Genomic DNA, 20,341 nt, shown 5'->3' on the forward strand with positions numbered 1-20,341 from the left:
AAACTCTCGAAAGAAGCTCGAAAATGTGAACCAGTTTATTTGAATGTTTGAACTGCGAAATATTAACCCTTTGCGGTCCAACGTCGAGACTGACTCATTACATTACCAAAAATGTGCTACGACAAGTCTAGTGCTACGAGCACTAGGCTTGTCGTAGCATCAGGTCTAACTTCGAGTAGACGGCAAATCAGGTAATCTCTTGAAACATTGCCCTCGCATAAATAGCTTTCCATTCATGTCAGCAAAGGGTTAATATCACGACACAAGGTAATACAATCACGAAAACTAACAATTTAAAATATGAATAACGGTGGACCTTTTGTTCAGGGAAAAAGTCGCTTATAAGAGAGTGAAGAACAACGGACCACACGAGGCCGATACGCGAGGACCAGGGAAGAAGCGGTTATTGGCTCGGCAAGAGTTTTTGACGTCATCAACTCGTCAACGAAAGGGTTAAGAACGTCGATTTATAGCCGCGATGACCTTGAAAAGTAGACGACAGATAGAAAAATAGACCAATACTAGTCTCTTTATTTCTTGCATCATCAGTGGCGGATCCAGAGAGTAGCCGTAGAGGGCCATATATAGGCCATATAGAGGGCCATAGCCCCCCTTGAAGTACCTACACCATTTAGACTACATAGAATGGTTGTTGTGTTCATTTATCGGATACATACAGGAGAGGAAAGCATTTTCATATCTTTCATCATGAAAACTTAATGCATTATAGAAACTTACCATGAGGTAACATTACCAAAAATGTGCATGTTTGTTTTAAAAACTTAATTCTTTGGAAAATTAGTAATGAGACAACCTAAAAGTGTTGTCACAAGCCTCGAAATGTTAAAAAAATTCGTAACCTCCGGACATCCACTTCTGCTGAGAGGCTGCCCAGACTTCCCACCAAGCTCCCCGTATCCCTATTCTGGATCCATCACTGAACACCAACACCCTTGAGAATTAAAAAGAGCAAGCCCAAGTGTTGAGCAAGCCCAATGTAAATTTCGAGGACGTTCGAATTTTTTTAAAAAAGATAGAACAAAATTCACTAACTCTTGCTTTACTTTGTGGTATTCCATTATAAGTTTCCTGGATATCAGACAATTTACTTATACCACTTATTTTTTATCAGAGCGCGACCCGGGTTTCAATGAATTATCATCATCTTCAGGCGCAAATTATGATTTGTTTATCTTATTATTGCTACCTAGTTACTTGATGAATTTTAATATGCAACTCCCATAGGAGCGATTTTAAAATGAATATTTTAAATTTTGCAATGACCGCCGTGTACTGGACTCTAGGGAGCAGTTAGAAATTTTAAAAATTATTGAAAGTCAGGACAGTACTCTTATAAATGAATATCTCCACCCATCTTTTTCCCCTATTCTGGCGTCCGTAATAAAATTCATCAAGTAACTAGGTAGCAATAGTAAGATAAACAATTCATAATTTGCGCCAGAAGATGATGATTATTCGTTGAAACCCGGGTCGCGCTCTGATATAAAATAAGTGGTATAAGTAATTGTCTGATATCATTGATATCCGGGAAACTTAAGGATAGAACACCCTAACGTAAACTGATGACGGTAATATCAAACTTCTCTGTTAGCCTATCCAAGCGACACCGTTAGGGAGATTATCTCTCAACTGAAATAATATGTCATTTATTACATAAGGAAAAACTGCACTGCCCGAGAGATAAGAGCGCTGAACTTGAGGCGAAGATAGAAGTCGTGCGTAAGCAATCGATTATTATTATTATCGGAGTCATTAAAACTGACGCGACTGAGTCAAAATTGATTGCGTCGCATGAAATTAACCTCCTCATGCAATATGCATGACTAGGATTTGAATTAACAAGGCATTTACATCCGATAGCACACCTCAGTTGCATCATTACCGGAATGGAACACTCCAAAATGATGTTATTACTCTGAATGCTAAATAATCGAAGTACATAAATACAATGCAAAAAGAATTATCATTTAAAAACAATTCCATTTACCTACTAGATAAAATATTTCCAACGTCTAACGTAGTGTATTCCTCAATATGCAATTAGTTTATTCCTCCATAAAGTATAGAAATGCTCGAATTCAATATTATATTTTCATTCATTTACATTTTCCGACATCCTACATCGGCACTGAGATTTCACGGCCGATAGAATACAAATTACACGGCAGAAGACAATTAACAGACAATACGGCAGATATTATACAAATGTAGCTATTTTAAAAATTAGTTGAAAGGGTTCTGGCAGTGGCTTAGAAACGGAGGGGGGGTTTCCGGGTAAAACCCTCCCCCTTGAAACTTATAAGAGGGGCCAAAAACGAGTTAGATGGCCTCAATAAATAACTTTTAATAAATACTCGTACAAAATTATTGTTTGTGAGTCCTAAAACCACATTTTCAGCATCAAAAATCCCAAAATTTTCCGGGGGAGGACCCCCCACTTTCCTTAGGGTGTTTCCTGAGGCCCCGAAATCTCCGGTAAACCCCCTCAATTCATAATCCTGGCTACGCCACTGGGTTCTGGGTCTTTAGAAGATAACAAGGTAACAACTTTAATTCAAATACCCACCTAAAGTACGTGAAAATCGTGTAGAGGATATATTATTAGCAATTATAAGAGATACATTTCCTCAAGAGCCAACACGGTTTCTTGGACTGATTCCAGCGACTCATGGCCATTATGAAGAGGTCACAACCACTGCGATCGAGTCGAATGGAAGTCGCCATAGTCAGATGGAAATAATGCTTTGTAAACAGTTTACGCAAGATTTCTCGCTCAGTTCAGTTTTTATCAATATTCTCAAAAACATTTGTTTCCCCGTAATCATAGTTAGGATTCTTTTTCATATATTCATTAATTATTACTGGAAATAATTCTATGTATATCTCACGAATGATTTTTAACTTGCACTCCGATATTGGGGATAGAATAAAGTTTTCTACACAAGACACCAAGGTTTTGTTTGTCCTCGACCGACTTCAGCGAATTATCTCTATTACCAAGAGGTTATTGTATTGTTTCCAGCCGACTACGACGACATCCATACGACACAATCGCAGTGGTTGTGACCTCTTCATAATGGCCATGAATCGCTGAAATCATACCAAGAAACCTTGTTCTCTCGTGATGGAAATTTATAAGTTTTATTTTATTCCTATCGGGAAAAAGTTCCACAAAGTAATCCTGTCGAAAAGTAATTTTATTTTCCTGCGAGTAATAAAAGTGATTGCTTCTCGGGATCTTAAACAGGTTCAAAACTGCACACCGACCAGCAGCTTTCAAAAGTACGATGCCGTGCTTCAAGAAATTCCGCAAATGCCGAAGATGTCCAATTTAGCACGCGTATAATATCATCATAGGCCCTAAAAATATCTGTGACCAATACAACAGCTATAAACAAATCAAATAAGTCAGTCCTCACCGTTCAAGAAAGCTAAGTCACGATTTTTCAATTGAGCAGCACATTAGTGGAAAACGGATTCTATAGTTAGAATATCAGGAAGAGAATTGCGTTAGATGAGGACGCGTTCATGACGAGGAAACATCTTATTAGAGAGTCGTTGTCTTGAGTATAGTGCCTTATGGTGCGGAAACGAGGACGCTGAGGAAAAAGGAGAACAATACACCGCAGGTGTGGGTACAGAGGTTAATTAAGATTGTGAAGAGGGGTGAGAGAAATAAGAATGACGAAGTGCTAGACGGAGAGGACACTTCGTAGTAAGATACGGAGGATACAAAGGGCATGGATGTAGCGAGTACTGAGCGGGAAGAGAATTTTTTTAAAGAGAAGAATGTTAGGAAAGCAGGGAACGGGCAGGAAGACAACAACACTGGAATAGAAAATAATATAACTAACTAGAAAAATAAATAGAATGAAATGGAACCGATCTTACTGGTATATGAAGAAGAAAATTCATTTGGGATGTATGACTCTCAAAATGTAAACACACGTAAACCGGTGGAATGCCTTTAACAAACGATAAAAATATCTTTGGTATGACCTCGAAAGGTGTGCGTAAAGCTACTACATGTCATTCTCCATTTAACATTTTAAATCACAAACAAAATACTTTCTGGCTATAAGAATTGTGGCCGGTAAAAATTGTCACACATCTGTTCCATTATCGCTGTTTTTTAGATATTAAATCATCATTACCATTGTGCGAATATTTTTATCCTGTAACAGCCTTGTCTGGAATCTGAAGAGGACTCTAACGTGGTTGCAATGGCTTTCGTATGAAATCGAGACGGAAAATAAGCCGAATGTCGGACGCGAAGGGCTAGCGATCTACGTTAGCATTTCGGGAATGCATGGAGTCCTCTCTGATAGTCACGCTAAGCACGGCGGAATGGGATCACCCTGGCGATGTTTAGCCGGCCGCTTTGTTCTCATCTGACTGAAATACCATCCACCGAGGTCCATCTGCTTTAGAGTCCCCGGATTGGAGGAAAGAATAATAATAGAAGCATTCCATAGAAATAGGGACAAAACCCACAAAAATTAAAATGGGCAGTATACCAATAAAACTATCATTTTCCTTCCTTATAAATTCTGAAAGACAAAGCCTAATCAAAATTTAATTTTACTCAACCATAATTCACTGAAATAGGCTTTTCGATTACGGAATTGTCAAATTTCTTTAATCCTACTTTAATGAGATTGAAATCTTAAACAATATTTTCCTACTTTATAGTTATGATGGAAATTCTCAATGCCATTCGATTGCCAGTCTTAATGATTACCTATACATATAGTGGAGACCAGTTTGTAAAAGGAAATTAAAATTATTCAAAAAACATTAAATATAAAGCGTACAAGTCTTCTTATAGGCACACTTACGGGTAATCCACTAAGCTATTATAATAAGTTATTGAATCTTAGATATTTTCCCGTACGTAACGTTGTGTACGAGACACCCAAGTTCTAAAAAATACGCGACATTAAAGAGATAAAATAGCAAGAATTTATTGAGAACATTACATAATTTATGTGATTTTTTCTTTAGAGAATTCGCACACTAAAAGGTTTTGCCATACCATCGTATTAAAATTATATGCACACATATCCCATGGGTGTATTTGGGCTTGGATTCAGTGATTTATTGATTGAAATGGCATGTGTCACGATTTACACCGAAAAAAATTAGGAAAATCCTTTAAAAAACATCCTCCAGCAAAAAACTAATGCTATGGAATAGAAGGAATTATAGCTTGGCAATTTTTCACATGGTAATTTATTGAGACTCTGGCGATTTTTAGCCGGCCGTTTTGTTCTCATAAATTAATTATTAAAATTAAATGTTATGGTTTCAATAAATTACCATGTGGAAATAGCAAAGATATTATTCCTTCCATTCCTACGATGAAGGATTCCACAAAGTTACGCCTGCTACTATTAATTAATGCAATGGCATTAAAACCCATTACGATTTGTACACACTGAAATTCAGTTAATACCTCCAAATTTTTTCTCGTTCCGAATTTTTCAATCGATCTCCAAAATGTAACGAGATTCGGCAAAAAAACTTAGAGAATCAGAGATGATGGCTTTTCCATTTCTTCTCCACATTAATATCTATTCGGAATGAAAGGGAGAAATAGTGGAGTGATGGTCCGACCCCGCATCTGATGTCAGAAAGGGCAAAGAGCGAATCAATACGTAACTCATAAGACCGCCGTGATGAAACAGAGAAGTAAACACATCTCGACAGAGGGTAAGGTACATCGTTGCAGTAGAATAATTCAAAGAGTCTTGAAATACATCTTAGAAAAACGAGGATCAATGCTTTATTTGATCCCTGGTAATTAAATCAGTCCTTAAAAAAAGACAAAAATCGGTAAAATATGCTTAGTTTTCATATCGGCTGAAAGGAAATGTACTGAGAAAAGAGGAGGGGTATCGGGTTGAGGTAATTCCACAAAGAAATCCTGATGTTGAAAATGGTGAATATGACAGTCTACAGAAGTTGATTTTAGCTTAATATCAATTTGACGGAAATAGATGGCCTTGGGCGCAGTAAAAAGTCGCCAAGTATCGTTTATTAAATTAAGAACTATTCTGGGAGAGTGAGAAAAATGAAAACTCCAGAATTTTTATTTGCGCTGATGTCTACTTTCAGGATTCTCGGCAGCGAACAATCTGCTTACAACTTAGGATCAATGACCAAAGGCATCGGCGATACTCCCGCACCATCAAATAAGGCCCTTCGGATAATAGCCTTCACTTTTCCAGTGAACGAATAGGGTATAAGCAACATACGGAAATTTATTGCCTATAATTGCTTGAGTTGACACATATATTTTGTCTCGGTATGCCGAGAATCTCGTCCATTTTTGGAACTTGAACTAAATGTCCATTTTCGATGTAAGAGAAGTTGAATTTAATGAAATAAATTTATGTTGCCAAATTTCATTGATTTTACTTTGTTTTCCCATTGTTTATAGAAGGGCGGTAGTTTTGAGGAATCTCAGTTTCATCATTCGAATGCCTGAGCTTATCATTGATAAGGCATTTCAAAAAGCGTCACTTTTGTATTTCAAATTATTTTTGCTAAATTTTTCATATCGTTGATCATCGAGTTCATCATATCGTTCATCGAGTTGAATCATTGGTACTTATGGACCAACTGTACTTGATATAAAACCACGTTATAACACATTGGTATGCTATTTGATTCAGGGAATATTTTAGACTCACCAATCCACTCTAGCTATGTTGTGGTGAAGTCGCGATGGGACACATAAAACTCAGCTTTTTTTTATTTTGCTACTTACAGGTATAAAACTGCCATCGATACGGATGGAATCTTACTCTTCTAACATTTTCGTACAGTGATTCTGGCTACATCATGCCCTCTACCACCAGTATCGACACTTAATCCGCCCATTAACAAAGCATATAGAACTTAGGAGGAGTACAAAGAGAAAACGTATGAATATACAACAACGCGGCGCGCAGTTAACAAGTGGGCTGAGGGGTAATGGAATAAACGATAACGTTCGCGTTCTCGTTGCATTACGAAGTAAGGGTGTGAAGTGTAAAGCATCATTGTAACCTTACTGTTGTCACATGAAAAATAATACCTTTCTCAAAATCAAGCGGCGTTTTAAAAACATGTATCGTTGATCGAAAGATACGGATAGTTTGAAGTTATCAGTTGAGGACAGATGCACTCTAAAGCGTGAGGACGAAAAAGGATAACTGTTTGACGAATGTGCACTCTCAGACGCTGTTGAGATATCGCGAAGTAGGAGGAAACATAAAAGATTTGCTGTTGACCTTCCGATGTTTTCACATTGGTCGAAGAAGTTATCTGCGATGCCAAGGCATCATTGTGACGCATGAGAGATGACGAGGAAGAGCGAATCGCAGTATCACGATAACGCCAATGCCCAACTATCTTCCATATTCAGATTCTCCAAGATTATTACTCACGCTGAAACGTATTACAATTCCATACACACAATTATTTTCGTCTGTACTTCAATGAGATTCAGCCAAAAGTGCTCGAAACACGACTATCCACGGGTACCAAAATTCGATTTTCTGCCAGCGAAGAAAATTTTTAAAGAACTGGCTTTTCTCTTTCCTTAATGTTATATAGTGGAATATAACTCAACTATAAACAATAAACTCATCACTTAGAAAGTCATTTGTTCAATTTAAAGTAAAATTATACAAGATGGAAAGAAACGTGAATTATATTAGAGCATATTAAAAATTAGGCAAAGTAAGATGAAATGAAATACCAAGCATTTTTACTTTTATTTTCGAATAGCATGTCAATTTATTCCGTAATATATTAAGCCCCAAGTGTAATCGACTGACTTATCCACGCACTGATATAAACAAATTTCCTACCACTTCCAGAAGAGCTAGAGAGCCGAAATTTTTCACGGAGGTGAGTTAACGAACATTTTTGGAGAAATTTTCCGAAAACCACTTTATATGGCAGTTTAATGTGGTATTCCGCCTCCATCTCTAAGAAAAAAAATAAAAATATCGGTTTTTCCGCGCACGCTTCTGGTCGATGGCCTTCGATACCCTGAGTACTAACGAAACCTTTGTTATTTATCTGGAGTGGTGAAGGATTACCGTTTCGTTCGGTATGCTTCTTATTTACGAAAACCCCTGGAATCGAATTTCGACGGACCACCCTAGTAATCTGAGAGTGTACGCAACCAGAGTGATAATGATATGGAACTATTTTCCGACGACTCACGATTCCACCGCTGATTACGACTTTCGCTTAAATACTGCCGACATGATCTGCTGCCCGGGAAATTTCCAAATCCCCTGATATTCCTCCTCCTTACCCCGGAAAACATTCCAAATTTTCCATTTAGAAGCGTTTTTTAGAGTGCAAATCCGCTCGACGATCTCAAGCAACGAAAGCATCGGGACATATAATTGAAATCAATAATGATGAATTTTAAAAACTTCATGATTCTACATAAATTTTAGACTGTATGACGACTTACCACGTCGAAACCTAGATCGTAGGTACATTATTAAATTTATGTGGAATAATAATGTTTTTCACATTTCATTGTGTCCAATCGATTCCGTAAAGTCACGCCCGAGACAACGATTTAAATTGAAAAACTTTCCAAAATCATGTGAGGCCTGTGCCTTCGAAGAAATTATGCCGTAGTCATAATAAGTCAACAATTCTACGATTGGTTTGACGCAGCTCTCCATTCCGCTATCCTAACCGCTAGCATTTCCATCGTGACCAGTGCTGTAGTCAGGGGGAAATCCGGGGGGTCCGGAACTAACTCCTTCATAAAATCTATTTCTTCTCCTTTACATCATTTAAAACCTGGCCAATGTAACTCATACGGGACCGTCCCTTGCCCTCCTTCCCTTCCACCTGTCCTTCAACTATTTTTATTTTTCATTCGGCCATCATGTCTCATAATGTGGCCAACTAAGTTCTTCTCCTAGAAATCTTAAGACTTCTCTTTTTTCCCCACTCTTCGAAGCACTTCCTACTTACTTTCACGGTCGATCCATTTTAATTTCATCGGTAGTTTTTCCATCGGCTTTATATCACGTTAACTTACCAGTGGTCAGCGCGTGGACCATTCTTACTCAAAAGGATTGCAAACGGTATACTGGTCAGCCGAGCGCAAAATCATATATTCTTAGCACTTCCTCACCATTCATTCGGTCGATCCATTTTATCTTCATCAGGAGATTTGCCATCAGCTTTATATCACGGTTACTTAGCTGTGATCAGCACCTTGGACCATGAGTACTTAAAGAGGATTGCAAACGGTATACAGGTCAGCCAAGAGCAAAATCATATTTTCACATGTGCCTGAAAGATGTGCTGGCATGATGAAGAGCTTTCTACATTGAATACGATTTCATTACAAAATCTCCTCCAGCAACTATTAACCATCTAATGCACGAATTCATCCTAGGCTAATATTACCAATCAGAATACCGATCAAAAGCGGAATTGTAAGCCAGAGGGCGGAGTAGAAGTAAAATTCTGGGTAATTGCATAGTCTTCAAACCGTTCCTTTTCAATTACAGTGACAAAATATTTTCTAAAATTTTTCGATCAGTATGACAAATACCAAATCATGACCGTGAAAAGGAAAAATGCGTTCAATTTTTAGATCAAGTATTAGGTAAAATCAATCAGAATACTTAGCTCAGCATTTCCAATAGATTATATGTTCCAGTGACGTATGGCAACACGTAAGTGAGCCACTGACCTAGTATACGTAACTGATGACGAACCTAAGATGCTTAACTTATGACGGGTAAAAAAAAGATGATTATTTTCATGAATATACGCAAAATGAAGACAGCACGAATAAATTTTTAGTAAAGAACACGGTGCCATGGGCGTACCCAGCGGGGGGGGGCAACTCCTCCCTCCCCTAGGACCTGAAATAAATTTAGTTCAAAACAAAAGTTATGAACAAATTTTCCTTTTGAAAAAAAATGATATTAGTATAATACATGGAACTTAAATAAAAATCATTATTTTTCAAGCAAATAATTACAAAACTAATAAATTGCTGTTATAATTTCCTTAAAAAATTTTGGTTTCATTAGCCTATTCAATGTTTGGAAGGAAATTTCTTAGCTTTTCTACAAAAACACACACTTTATTGCCGACTAGTTTCGGTTACACTGTACCATTTTCAAGACTAGTGATACACATCAGAATTTGCCGGTATATATACTCTGTGGTCGGGTGATTGGAGGGTTTGCAATCACCCGACCACAGAGTATATATACCGGCAAATTCTGATGTGTATCACTAGTCTTGAAAATGGTACAGTGTAACCGAAACTAGTCGGCAATAAAGTGTGTGTTTTTGTAGAAAAGCTAAGAAATTTCCTTCCAAACATTAAATATGGAATTCTACAAAGTAAAGGCCTCAACAATTCAGTGCATTAGCCTATTCTGTGAAAAAAAGTTACGACTTGAACGACCACGGCTAGTTTTGCCCCCCCTCCCCTAGTTTTGATTCTGGGTACTCCCATGTACTGTGCAGCAATAATCTAAAGCTAGAATGAGCCTTTTATCACCTGATTCAAAGGCTTCACGGTATTTAAGAAGTTGAAAAAATCTCATTTTCATAGAAAACCCTTTACTTTCCTTTGGGACCATTTTTGCGGGCTTGGGCATTGGCTGGCGGCCAGAAGAAGGCGCATTCAATGGAGTAGTGAGAATCCACTTCGGCAGCATCTGCACACGCTTGGGTCGATGGAAACTCTTTCATCATTCCCGACGACCTCAAAAGGCTTATCACTCGACGAGGATGATACTCCCCACCCCTCTGACATATCTAAGTTTCGCCAATACTTTCTCATTCTTCAAATGAAAAGTTTCAATTCAATTCGATTGAGAGGCCAAGATGAAAGAGGATGTAAAGGCACACATTCCCGCAAGGCTGGATTCAAAACGAAAAAAAACAAGCGTACCTAAATCAAAGTCGAGGCGGATGAAAGTGAACCTATAGCATATATACAAAACTAATCCCATTTCATTAGATACTCTGAGACCCATGAAAATGCTTACATTCGGCGTTAAATAGAGAAACGTCATTATGACTCCATTTCCTAATTAATATGTACAGCCAACAAGACTGCAGAGCGAACGAAGAAATACGCTCATTTTAATTAGGCCTTAACGAAGTTAGGATTTTATCCATGAGGCCACGGTTGGCTTACAATTTTGGCTTAAATTATTTTTCAGAATGCTGCAAATTCATCTCTTCCTCCGTTAGGCAACTGGGTTACAATAATAAGATAAATTCATAATAATTTACGCCTGATGATGATGATGTTTACTCATCAAAACCCGGTTCACTTTATGTAAAAAAAAAAGTCGTGGTATAAATAAAAGTTAACTAGAAATATTGAAAAAATTGCACTTTTTCCATAGTATTTTTTTCATATAAGCCGAATTTGCGGGGAAACAAGACGCCTCGGTATTTCAAATGGTAGAACACCAGGAGTGAATCTGGAAGATCCGAGTTCGAATTTCGTTACGTTTTCCTCCTTGAAATTTTATCACTTTAAGTCCACTAGCGGGAGACTCCGTCATTATACGCCGCAGGATATTCCGCGATTATTGTTTAGGTTGATCATAGAATTGAAGAAATAAAACAAAATAAGGATCTTGAGAAAAAGGTAATTAGAAAATGGGTAAGCAATGACAGCTATTGAAACGCGGGAGGAGCAAAATTAAAATTAGAGTAGGGTCGGATGGCGGGTGAAAAAACTCAGTCAGCAGATTAATAGTTTCTATCGGGCATGGAGTGAATGCTTTGATCGTTCGAGATTAATTTCAAACACGGCGTAATCCCAAACACAAATTACTTCATTACTAGCAGAGCCCTTGGCTATCGGGACTCAATCCAATGCATCAATCGTATCAATAACTCCCCTTCTCCATCATCGTATTGGCGTCTACAGTATCAACAAACTCGTTGTCAAATACAGATGAAAGGAGAAGGTTGGGTTTCTATCAACCTAAATCCAAGCTACAGCGATGACTCCACCATCCCCTCCAGTCAGCATTAAGGGTGGTAGTGACAGCCACAACGTAACGGTGCGAAGTAGTTCGATATCCCTAATTATAGGGTCAAGAATAGGTTTTGTACAAATTATAGGCAATATTCATTTAAAATTGATTCGGAGAGAGAAAAACGCAGCAGCTAATAAATGTCTGTAACTAGGAGATATTTATTGAATAAACACAATAAGATCATTACAGACGTGCCCGAAGAAGACAAACAGAATCGATTAATATTGTAAATGGAACCGTATTCTGACATACCAATATCTGTTTTCAGAAATATCAATGCGAGAACTATTTCAGAACACAAGACTGGGCGATATTGTTTTCAGAAAAAAAAAATTGATGGAACAAGAATACAAACTTCGGACATTTCACTCATTTTCATCAGTAAAATTTGCTAGCTATGTTCTAGCCACAATTCAGCTATTTCACCATACAAACCTTGAATTAGAACTTTCGTCTATAAAAATAGAAACTCCCAATCAACCACTACTAAGGTGGATAAACAAGATATTAGAATTGAATCTACTGGAATACATAGTTACTCCATCTTTAAATATTGAAAGCATGAGTGTAGGATTGGATAGATTAAATCAAATCTAACGTGAAATATTACCTCGTGCATGTGCTTCTCGTCCATAAATCATCCTGTATTCAACAGGTTCGAACCATCTTGTATTCGACCCGAATTCGCAATTTTCTATAATAATTCGGTGAATGGAAAGGAAAGATAAGTTCGGAAACAATCTTCCACATTCAGCCATTCTCTCACGAGTCTCGAATAAAAGTCTCGAAAGCGAAAGCTGTTACCCACTTTTTGTGACGTCATGAGAGTTACCCTCTACTACCTCGGATTAGAATAACAATTAGTTGGGAGAAATACTTATCTATTTCTAACTCACAGTTTCTGGGAGAAATGAAATTTCAAGACTTCTCATAAAAAAATTAAAAAGTATTCTACTCAATCATAATCATTGTGGCAGCTACACATTTTGCCGTTAAACTTCACAGAACAAAAGAATAAGAAGTTTAAATCTTTCTTGGATAGATCTGAAAATGTATACATTTTTGATGTTACTTATAAGCAACATTGGGCTTTAATGGTTTAAAGTAAGGAGTATTAGAGGGCGGGTGACGTCACCACCTTGGTCCCAACATTCCTCGACCGTCTCTATGGTAACGTGGGTATTGTGTCACGTGACTTTCTCACGATTGACTAATGGTACACTATTGCTATATTGGGTGTCAAAAAAATCATTCAAGGGAAGCTCAGTGGCCCTTCGAAGGTGAGTAAAGCTAAAATATTTTAATATATATTGCACCTTATTTTGATACGTGCCTGATATTCTCTCCAGGAACATTGATGTTTTAATTCCCCACGTCACGTGACACGTAATATGTACGCGTGTTTATTGAAGAGGGCGCTTATTACCCACCCCCTAAAACTTAAAGGAGAAAGAATCGCACTCAAGAGTGTAAACGATGACGAAATAAATGAGAAGAAGCGCGAGGCTGCGGAATTGATGCGCAACTCTTTCCGCTTGAGCTCGTTACGTCATCATCTGATCTGAGTCAAGACCGTCGACTTTTTCGCCGAGAATAACTCGAGAGAATGGCGAAAGATCGGAAAATAGAAAAATACGGAAACCCTTATTTTCCAAAGATTACAATGTACAACAATGATAAAAAATGGCGAGAGAGCCCATCAGTCACACAATCCGGCATGCTTTAACTCTTATGATATACGTCATTTTTTTCGATATAAAATTATGTTTATTGCAGTCTTAACCTTTTTAAATAAGGTTTTTTTCTACATATTGATGAAAATTATTCTTTATGCTATTTAATTTTAATTATGGTGTCATGAACACTTTGCCAAAAAAATGTATATTTTTTGCGAAGTAAATTTTATGATTTATATTCATAGCTATTGACTATAATATATATTGTTAGGTTATAATCTCAAGTCCATTTTAATGGACACTATGACTGAAAAAGTTGAAGAGACCGGGCTTTGAGACAAGGCAACAATTTCACCATTTGGTAGACCTTCCTTTTTCTTGATCTTCGATCACATGAGAAAGGTCTTCACAATGAATGACGGGTTCAGTATTTGAAACAAACCTACCTCTCATAACGGGCACAAGAATGTGTGCCAACCAGCCAGGATATGTTCGTCTCCAATGTCCTCTCAGGAGTAGGGCGAAAACCTTCACTCGCTTGGGGAACCACCTGTTAGTCCGAGGGACGTATATATCTCGCTGTAGAGTCTTGTGATTTAATAGGATTTCGGTTGGCCGTACTGGCAAGTAAGGCATCATAAACAAAAGGACGGAGGTGTCCGAAATGTGTTTTACCCCCCCCCTCCACCTCCTCCCACCAAATTTCTTCCCGAGTGCATTACAGAAAATTGGCGAAGGAGCTCATAGTAGTACGCTCACTTTTTTGACGCCACCAGGAACTACAGGACGATACGTTCCCAATATGTTAGTCGAGTTAGGATGGGAAGCGTAGAGCAAAGTTTAGGCTAAATTTAATTAGTAAATTCGGAGAAGATGTTTTCTCAGACGACGTGAAAATTATCATTTACCGTCGAACTATATTTGACGTAATCACGAGAAGAAAATAAAGATAATAATAGATTACAAAACAGAGATATTTAAAATGTCATTCGTTCCTCGCACTGTTGCGGATAGCAACGGAGTTCCGATAAATAGAATCAATGGCGTCCCTTACTCTTTCGACGCATGGCATCTTCTATTTTTCCATTATTCTAATCTGGCATGGATTTTTACAGGAATTACTAACCGTTGGAAAGTTTTGCCCTTCCATGAATTTGCAAGTATTTTTTGCTTTTATGTGCAATATTTTATGACCGTGTGGTGTGCATGTGACGGTTCTCTTGCATGATGCATTTTGGTGACTGATCACCACCTCCCAAACACCCAAGAGGTGGCTCGCAGGGAATTATGTACGTGTAGAATGTAATACGATGAATAGAAAGCAAAAATATAAACGTCTCTTAATTTTTCAAATCCCATTTGAAGCGAAAGTAACATAAAATTGGCGAACGAGCTCTTTATAATTCGCTACGGTGCTTTCAGGAAAGAATTGAACAGGGTTTGAACAATCGAGAAACCTTAATTTTTCCGTTTCCGATCCATCGCATTTTATTCGTCTCATAAATCTTGGTTGTGCTTTGAGTAATGGATACTTAAAAGGAGGTAACGCATTCCAATATAATTGAATTAAAAAATATTTATTCATAATATTAATGAAAGAGAGTGAACGAAAACATATTCATTCTATCACTGGCTATTGAAATTAAACATTTAATTATTTGTTTCAATCGATAATTATACATAGGCAACAAATGATTAACATGAATTTTTTTAGGCTCAAATATAAAAGTTCTTTCTCGTTAAAAAAAATGATTTAATACCGTCTCCAAAACGGATGAGCTACATTTATTTCATTTGCGGAACAATAACTCAATAGGCCTCGCAATCAAATAATTACAAATTATTCGCCAATATAAGTCCAAAATTAACATTTGTTACGTACTTATATTTTGTTTCAACTCAACTAATAAAATAGGGAACACTGCTAATTATTTGGTCTAATCTAGCTTATTTTAACAAGTTCCCAGCAACTTCCAACGGGTAGGGTTTGGCAACACCCCCAGCCAGACATCCTACACGAGGGAGAGCAGAACACCGCGTTAGATACACATAATTTAATGCTTGTCTAGCACAGTTCAACTTGGCGGGGATAATGAACCAAAATAGTTTTCTGAGTTCAATCTTCGGAGAATTTCCCAAGGCTCAGGGCTCAAGAATTTGGAGACGTCCTATAACCACTAATTACAATATTGCAAGAAAAACCCAATGTCGTTGTTGCCTCTCTCTTAACTAAAGGCATCATTCCCTGCATACCATTCCCATATCATAACCCCATATCCCCCCCGCACACCCCCTCCTCATACCTCTGTAAGATATCGTGAGATTTGGCTCGACCCCCACCCCCTCCCTCTAATCTCACGTGAGATTGGTCAAAATGCGTATTATCAGGGTAAATACATTAATCTATGTTTCATTACGTAGGATTTATTTTTTTAATTGCTTAGTTTATTTTTAATAAAGAAACACGTTTTGCTCAATTCAACCCAGTTTTCTCAAAATTTTACTCCGTTTCTTGCCGAAAAAAGTTACGTGATACCTGCCAGGACTCCACCTCTCCCCCGCGTGAGATTGGATGAGAATTGGCTTAAACCCCTTCCCCCCCTATAAGCCTCACATAATTAATTGATGCCCACTTTACCATATTTTCAATTGAACATCAGACAAGCATGACCCTTCCTCAACACATTCAACTACGCTCAAGTGCCATTCAGAGAGAAAATGAAAGCATTGCGAGAGTTAGTGGTTGAGGACCGCCTCAATTAAGCAAGGGTAGTGCGTACGAGCCGCGGATAACAGAAATATTTTGGCAAGGGCGAGTTGCTGCGTAGGCGTGGTCCAAGGGTCTGCAGAGTGGCTTCCACTCGGCGGAGGAGATGCGTCACTTGTTTGCGTAACGTTAATGACACGTAACACCCTTCATCCGTCTCCAGCGGCGAAAAATAAACGAAGCAACAAGCTCAGCGAGAGCTCTGTTGAGTCGTGTCGCCAACGAACTGCAACACAACACAGCTCCCCTTCTCTAGTCTGGTTGACATTCAAATAACAAATTCGAAATAGCGGGAATCGATTCACGACTTTTATCTGTTATTTGGAGAAAAAGTAAATCAAAAATTATAGTAAAATAATTGCATGTCTCAGGTGGGATTTTCATCTTCGATGGTAATAATAGAATTAGCGAATGAGATTGCTGAATTTCACTGATTGCAAGCAATCTTCACAGCTTCAGTCAGGCAATATTTCACGTCAGGTAAATAAGGCAGTTATATAATCCACGCTATCCATCAACCATAGGACCTTCTTATGTCTTTAAGCCGTAACATTTTCTAATCACCACAATCATACTGATACTACATACTAGACATACTGAGACGTAATCATACTGATTTCTGTCACATATACCTCTTAACTCCATGTGGAGTATATTAAAATTTCTCGATTACTCATTTTAATTGTTTTACCACGCAAATTAATACCTAAAAGAATTTCAATTAAAAACCTGACGCCGAGACTTCAACATGGGTAACGAAAATGAAATTTTTACCTGAAGCATTACTTCAATTAAAGCAATGATATTGATTGAAGCCACGACTCAGCGATATTCATAGGTAGGCCACGTGTTTTATATCGTTGGCTGTAAGCAACTGGTATCGCAGCATGGAGATCATTGGTTACCAACCGGTGATCTGCGGATTAGATTTGACTCACAGCCCGAGTTGCTAATACGTCTACGTACTAACCCACAAGACGGCGACAATAGGCGTGTGGACTGTGGAGGGGGGTGTTAGGACACCAGCCGTTAACAAAAAAGAGAAGAAGGGAAAGAAGATGCTCGTACCGAGTCTCATCTGTATTTTTTAAGCCCCTTATTATGTTAGAGAGAAAAACCAATTTATAAATACCAACGATGAAGTTCGCAATGAAAAATTATTTGGCTTAGCCAGGATTCGAACCCGATAGATGGCTTAATAGCTCAACTTGCTAAGTTAACGCCTAACGAACAATCGAGAAATCCGGGTTTAAATCCCGGCTAAGCCATAAAATTTTTCATGGAGAACTTCATCCTTGGTATTTATAAATTTGTACCCGGGCACGTGACTACGTACAAAGTCACTTGTTTCATGCAGTGCTTTGAAAAACCAATTCACGTTCCTATCCCTCTGGCGAACTCTCTCTTTTGATTGAGGAATGATACGGATCAATGTCGGCAGCAATTGACCCGGAAGATAATCCTAGGAACCCACCTGTGTAGACTTCCCTGGGCACGTACTTGTCCGGGTTGCCGCTCACCCTGATCCGGAAGCGACCGTCGGCCGGCGTCCTGGGCGTTGACCGCGCCTCTTCGGGCTCTCGGTCACAGCGGCCGGCGGACGCCACACCTGCCGCAGCCACGCACATCATCACTAGCAATAAACGCCATGTCACACCCGCCATCCCAGCTGCTGCTGGCTTCCTCTGCGGAAAATACACCCTTATTAGACAATTGGTTTGAGATCATCCGGGGAAAGCACTCGCAAGAAAGCACACTCCTGAGGTCGGGTTTACACGAAAAAAAAGATTTGATTAATACAATCAAACTGGTGTGATAGGGAGTATTTTTGTTAAATATACTTAAACTTTGATGTAAATTAGTAAGCACTTGCTTTATTTCATCAAACGCTCTTGATATATTTCATCGAAATTTTTGATCTTTCATAATTTGGTCAATTGTACGAAAGAGTTTGGTAAATATAACTGAATTAATTCAATACGATTCTCAGTTTGGTAACTTTCATCGAAGTTATGATTAATTTTACGAAGGTGCTATCTTGTTTGGTAACAATTATCAAACCAGTTTTAATAGAATTTATCAAATTGGTTTGGTAATCGTTATCTAATTTTTCAATGTTCCATATGAACCGAAAATTTAGATAAATTTCGTCAGGATTCGATTGTTAAAACTAAACTTTTTTTCTGTGTACAAGTCCGAGACTTTTTTTACCCCAATAATCAGGAGGAGGGAGAAAGGGTATGAAAAAAGGGTAGGGATGGGATAAGAATGGAGAGAAATGATAGAATCTGGCGCCGACATTAAATCGTCATGAAGTACCAAAAATAAAACCATATTTACTGTTTCATGTAGAAAGGTAGGATCATCCCTTCTCTGAGAATGGTAATCCAGATATTTATATTCTAGATAACATTATAAGAAAGTCAGGTTGCTTCTCATTTGTTGGCCTCGGTGGAGGCGGGATAAAGTCGTCGCCCGCCGCCCAAGAGGTCGCGGGGTCGAGTCACGCCTGGGTAGGTTACTCCTATGCAGGACATAATTATTTGTAAATATCCTTCGTTGTTTTTTGCTGTAAATTCACTATTTTAAAGGCCTTAAATGAGCTGTTTACGGGGAAATGAAGATAAACAAAATAAATAAATTTCATGCTACTTGTATAAAGCAGCCATTAGAAAAAGAAGAGCATCGTCGTGTGTAAGGGGCATAAGTGCACCATTGAGAATAATTTTGGCCCTCTTTTATAGGGCATTTATGAAAAATTGAGTTAATTACTCCAAAAGTTTCATACCAAAGATGGAGGAAGGGTAGGGTGAAGGAGAAGATGAAGGTTATGGAGGAGGGAGAGGGTTGTGGAGGAAGAGGAAGTAGTTAAAGGTACAGAACACTCTGCTATAAAACCCTCTTCTCATATCCATTATACATTGGTTCAAAGGGCAATATTTTCAGGGAAATTCGAGAAATGAGTACTCATAAAGAGACGAAAAAATGTTTCTTACTTCTATTGGTGGCTCCAGATATCTTTTCATCATATGTAAGCAATCCTTTCAGCCCTCCACTCGACTCCCCTATCACCACGCCTTTCCATATACGAGGGTAAGTCAATTATTATCCGCAATTTAGTTATATATTTGTTTATTTTGATAGTACTATCGTTTTACGTTGATAACGCATGCTTTGTTTATTTGTTGTTATGTCTTTGCAAGTTTCAAGCTGCTAGGTTAGTTTCGTTACCTCTATCGTGCTATTAATCATGGCTGTTCACCTTTCCATTTGCACCAAAGAAAAGCAACAATCAGTGATCCTTTTTTGGGGTTCGATTTTTTCTGAAAATTGCAACAATTATCCTTGTGCTTTGGTTCCATGAATAGTCTTATTGACAAAAATATTATACCACCTTATTTAGCACTTTTTTTCTTCATTTTGAAGGGTTTTAAAAAATTTTGTTTCAGCATTAATCGAGATATATAACAAAATGGCGGACCTGTTTTCAGCAATTTTTTACATAAACGTAGATAAAAAGTAGATACTTCCGCGGATTTCCTCCAATAGACTTATACCACGTCGTTCTATGAAGGTTTTAATTTGTGAATCTAAAGAAAAATCTTGCAATAACTTGCAACCCCGAATTTTGCACCGTTTTTTCGAGGTCGACTCCGTTTCTGGTATGATGAAACAAAATCTTCGAAAACCCTCCAAATGGAAGGAAAAAAGGGTTAGTCAAAATGGTTTAACATTTTATCTATAGAACTATTAATGAAACTACTGCACGAGGATAAAGTTGGCAATTTTCAGAATTAATCGAGGGTGGTCGTATTTCGGTA

At 38.0% G+C, this 20,341-nt stretch overlaps 1 protein-coding gene across 3 annotated transcripts in view; it reads right to left on the minus strand.

The window, feature by feature from the left end:
• Positions 1-20,341, minus strand: part of LOC124161841 (spondin-1-like) — a 265,009-nt gene that overhangs the window by 230,256 nt on the left and 14,412 nt on the right. For all 3 annotated transcript variants that reach the window (XM_046538057.1, XM_046538056.1, XM_046538055.1), the window contains exon 2: positions 17,995-18,205. In XM_046538057.1, coding sequence (XP_046394013.1) covers positions 17,995-18,184 — 190 coding nt within the window. In that variant the 5' untranslated portion in view covers positions 18,185-18,205. The remainder of the gene's footprint in view (positions 1-17,994; positions 18,206-20,341) is intronic.

The sequence above is a fragment of the Ischnura elegans genome, chromosome 7, assembly GCF_921293095.1.
Source record: "Ischnura elegans chromosome 7, ioIscEleg1.1, whole genome shotgun sequence".
NCBI lineage: Eukaryota > Metazoa > Arthropoda > Insecta > Odonata > Coenagrionidae > Ischnura > Ischnura elegans.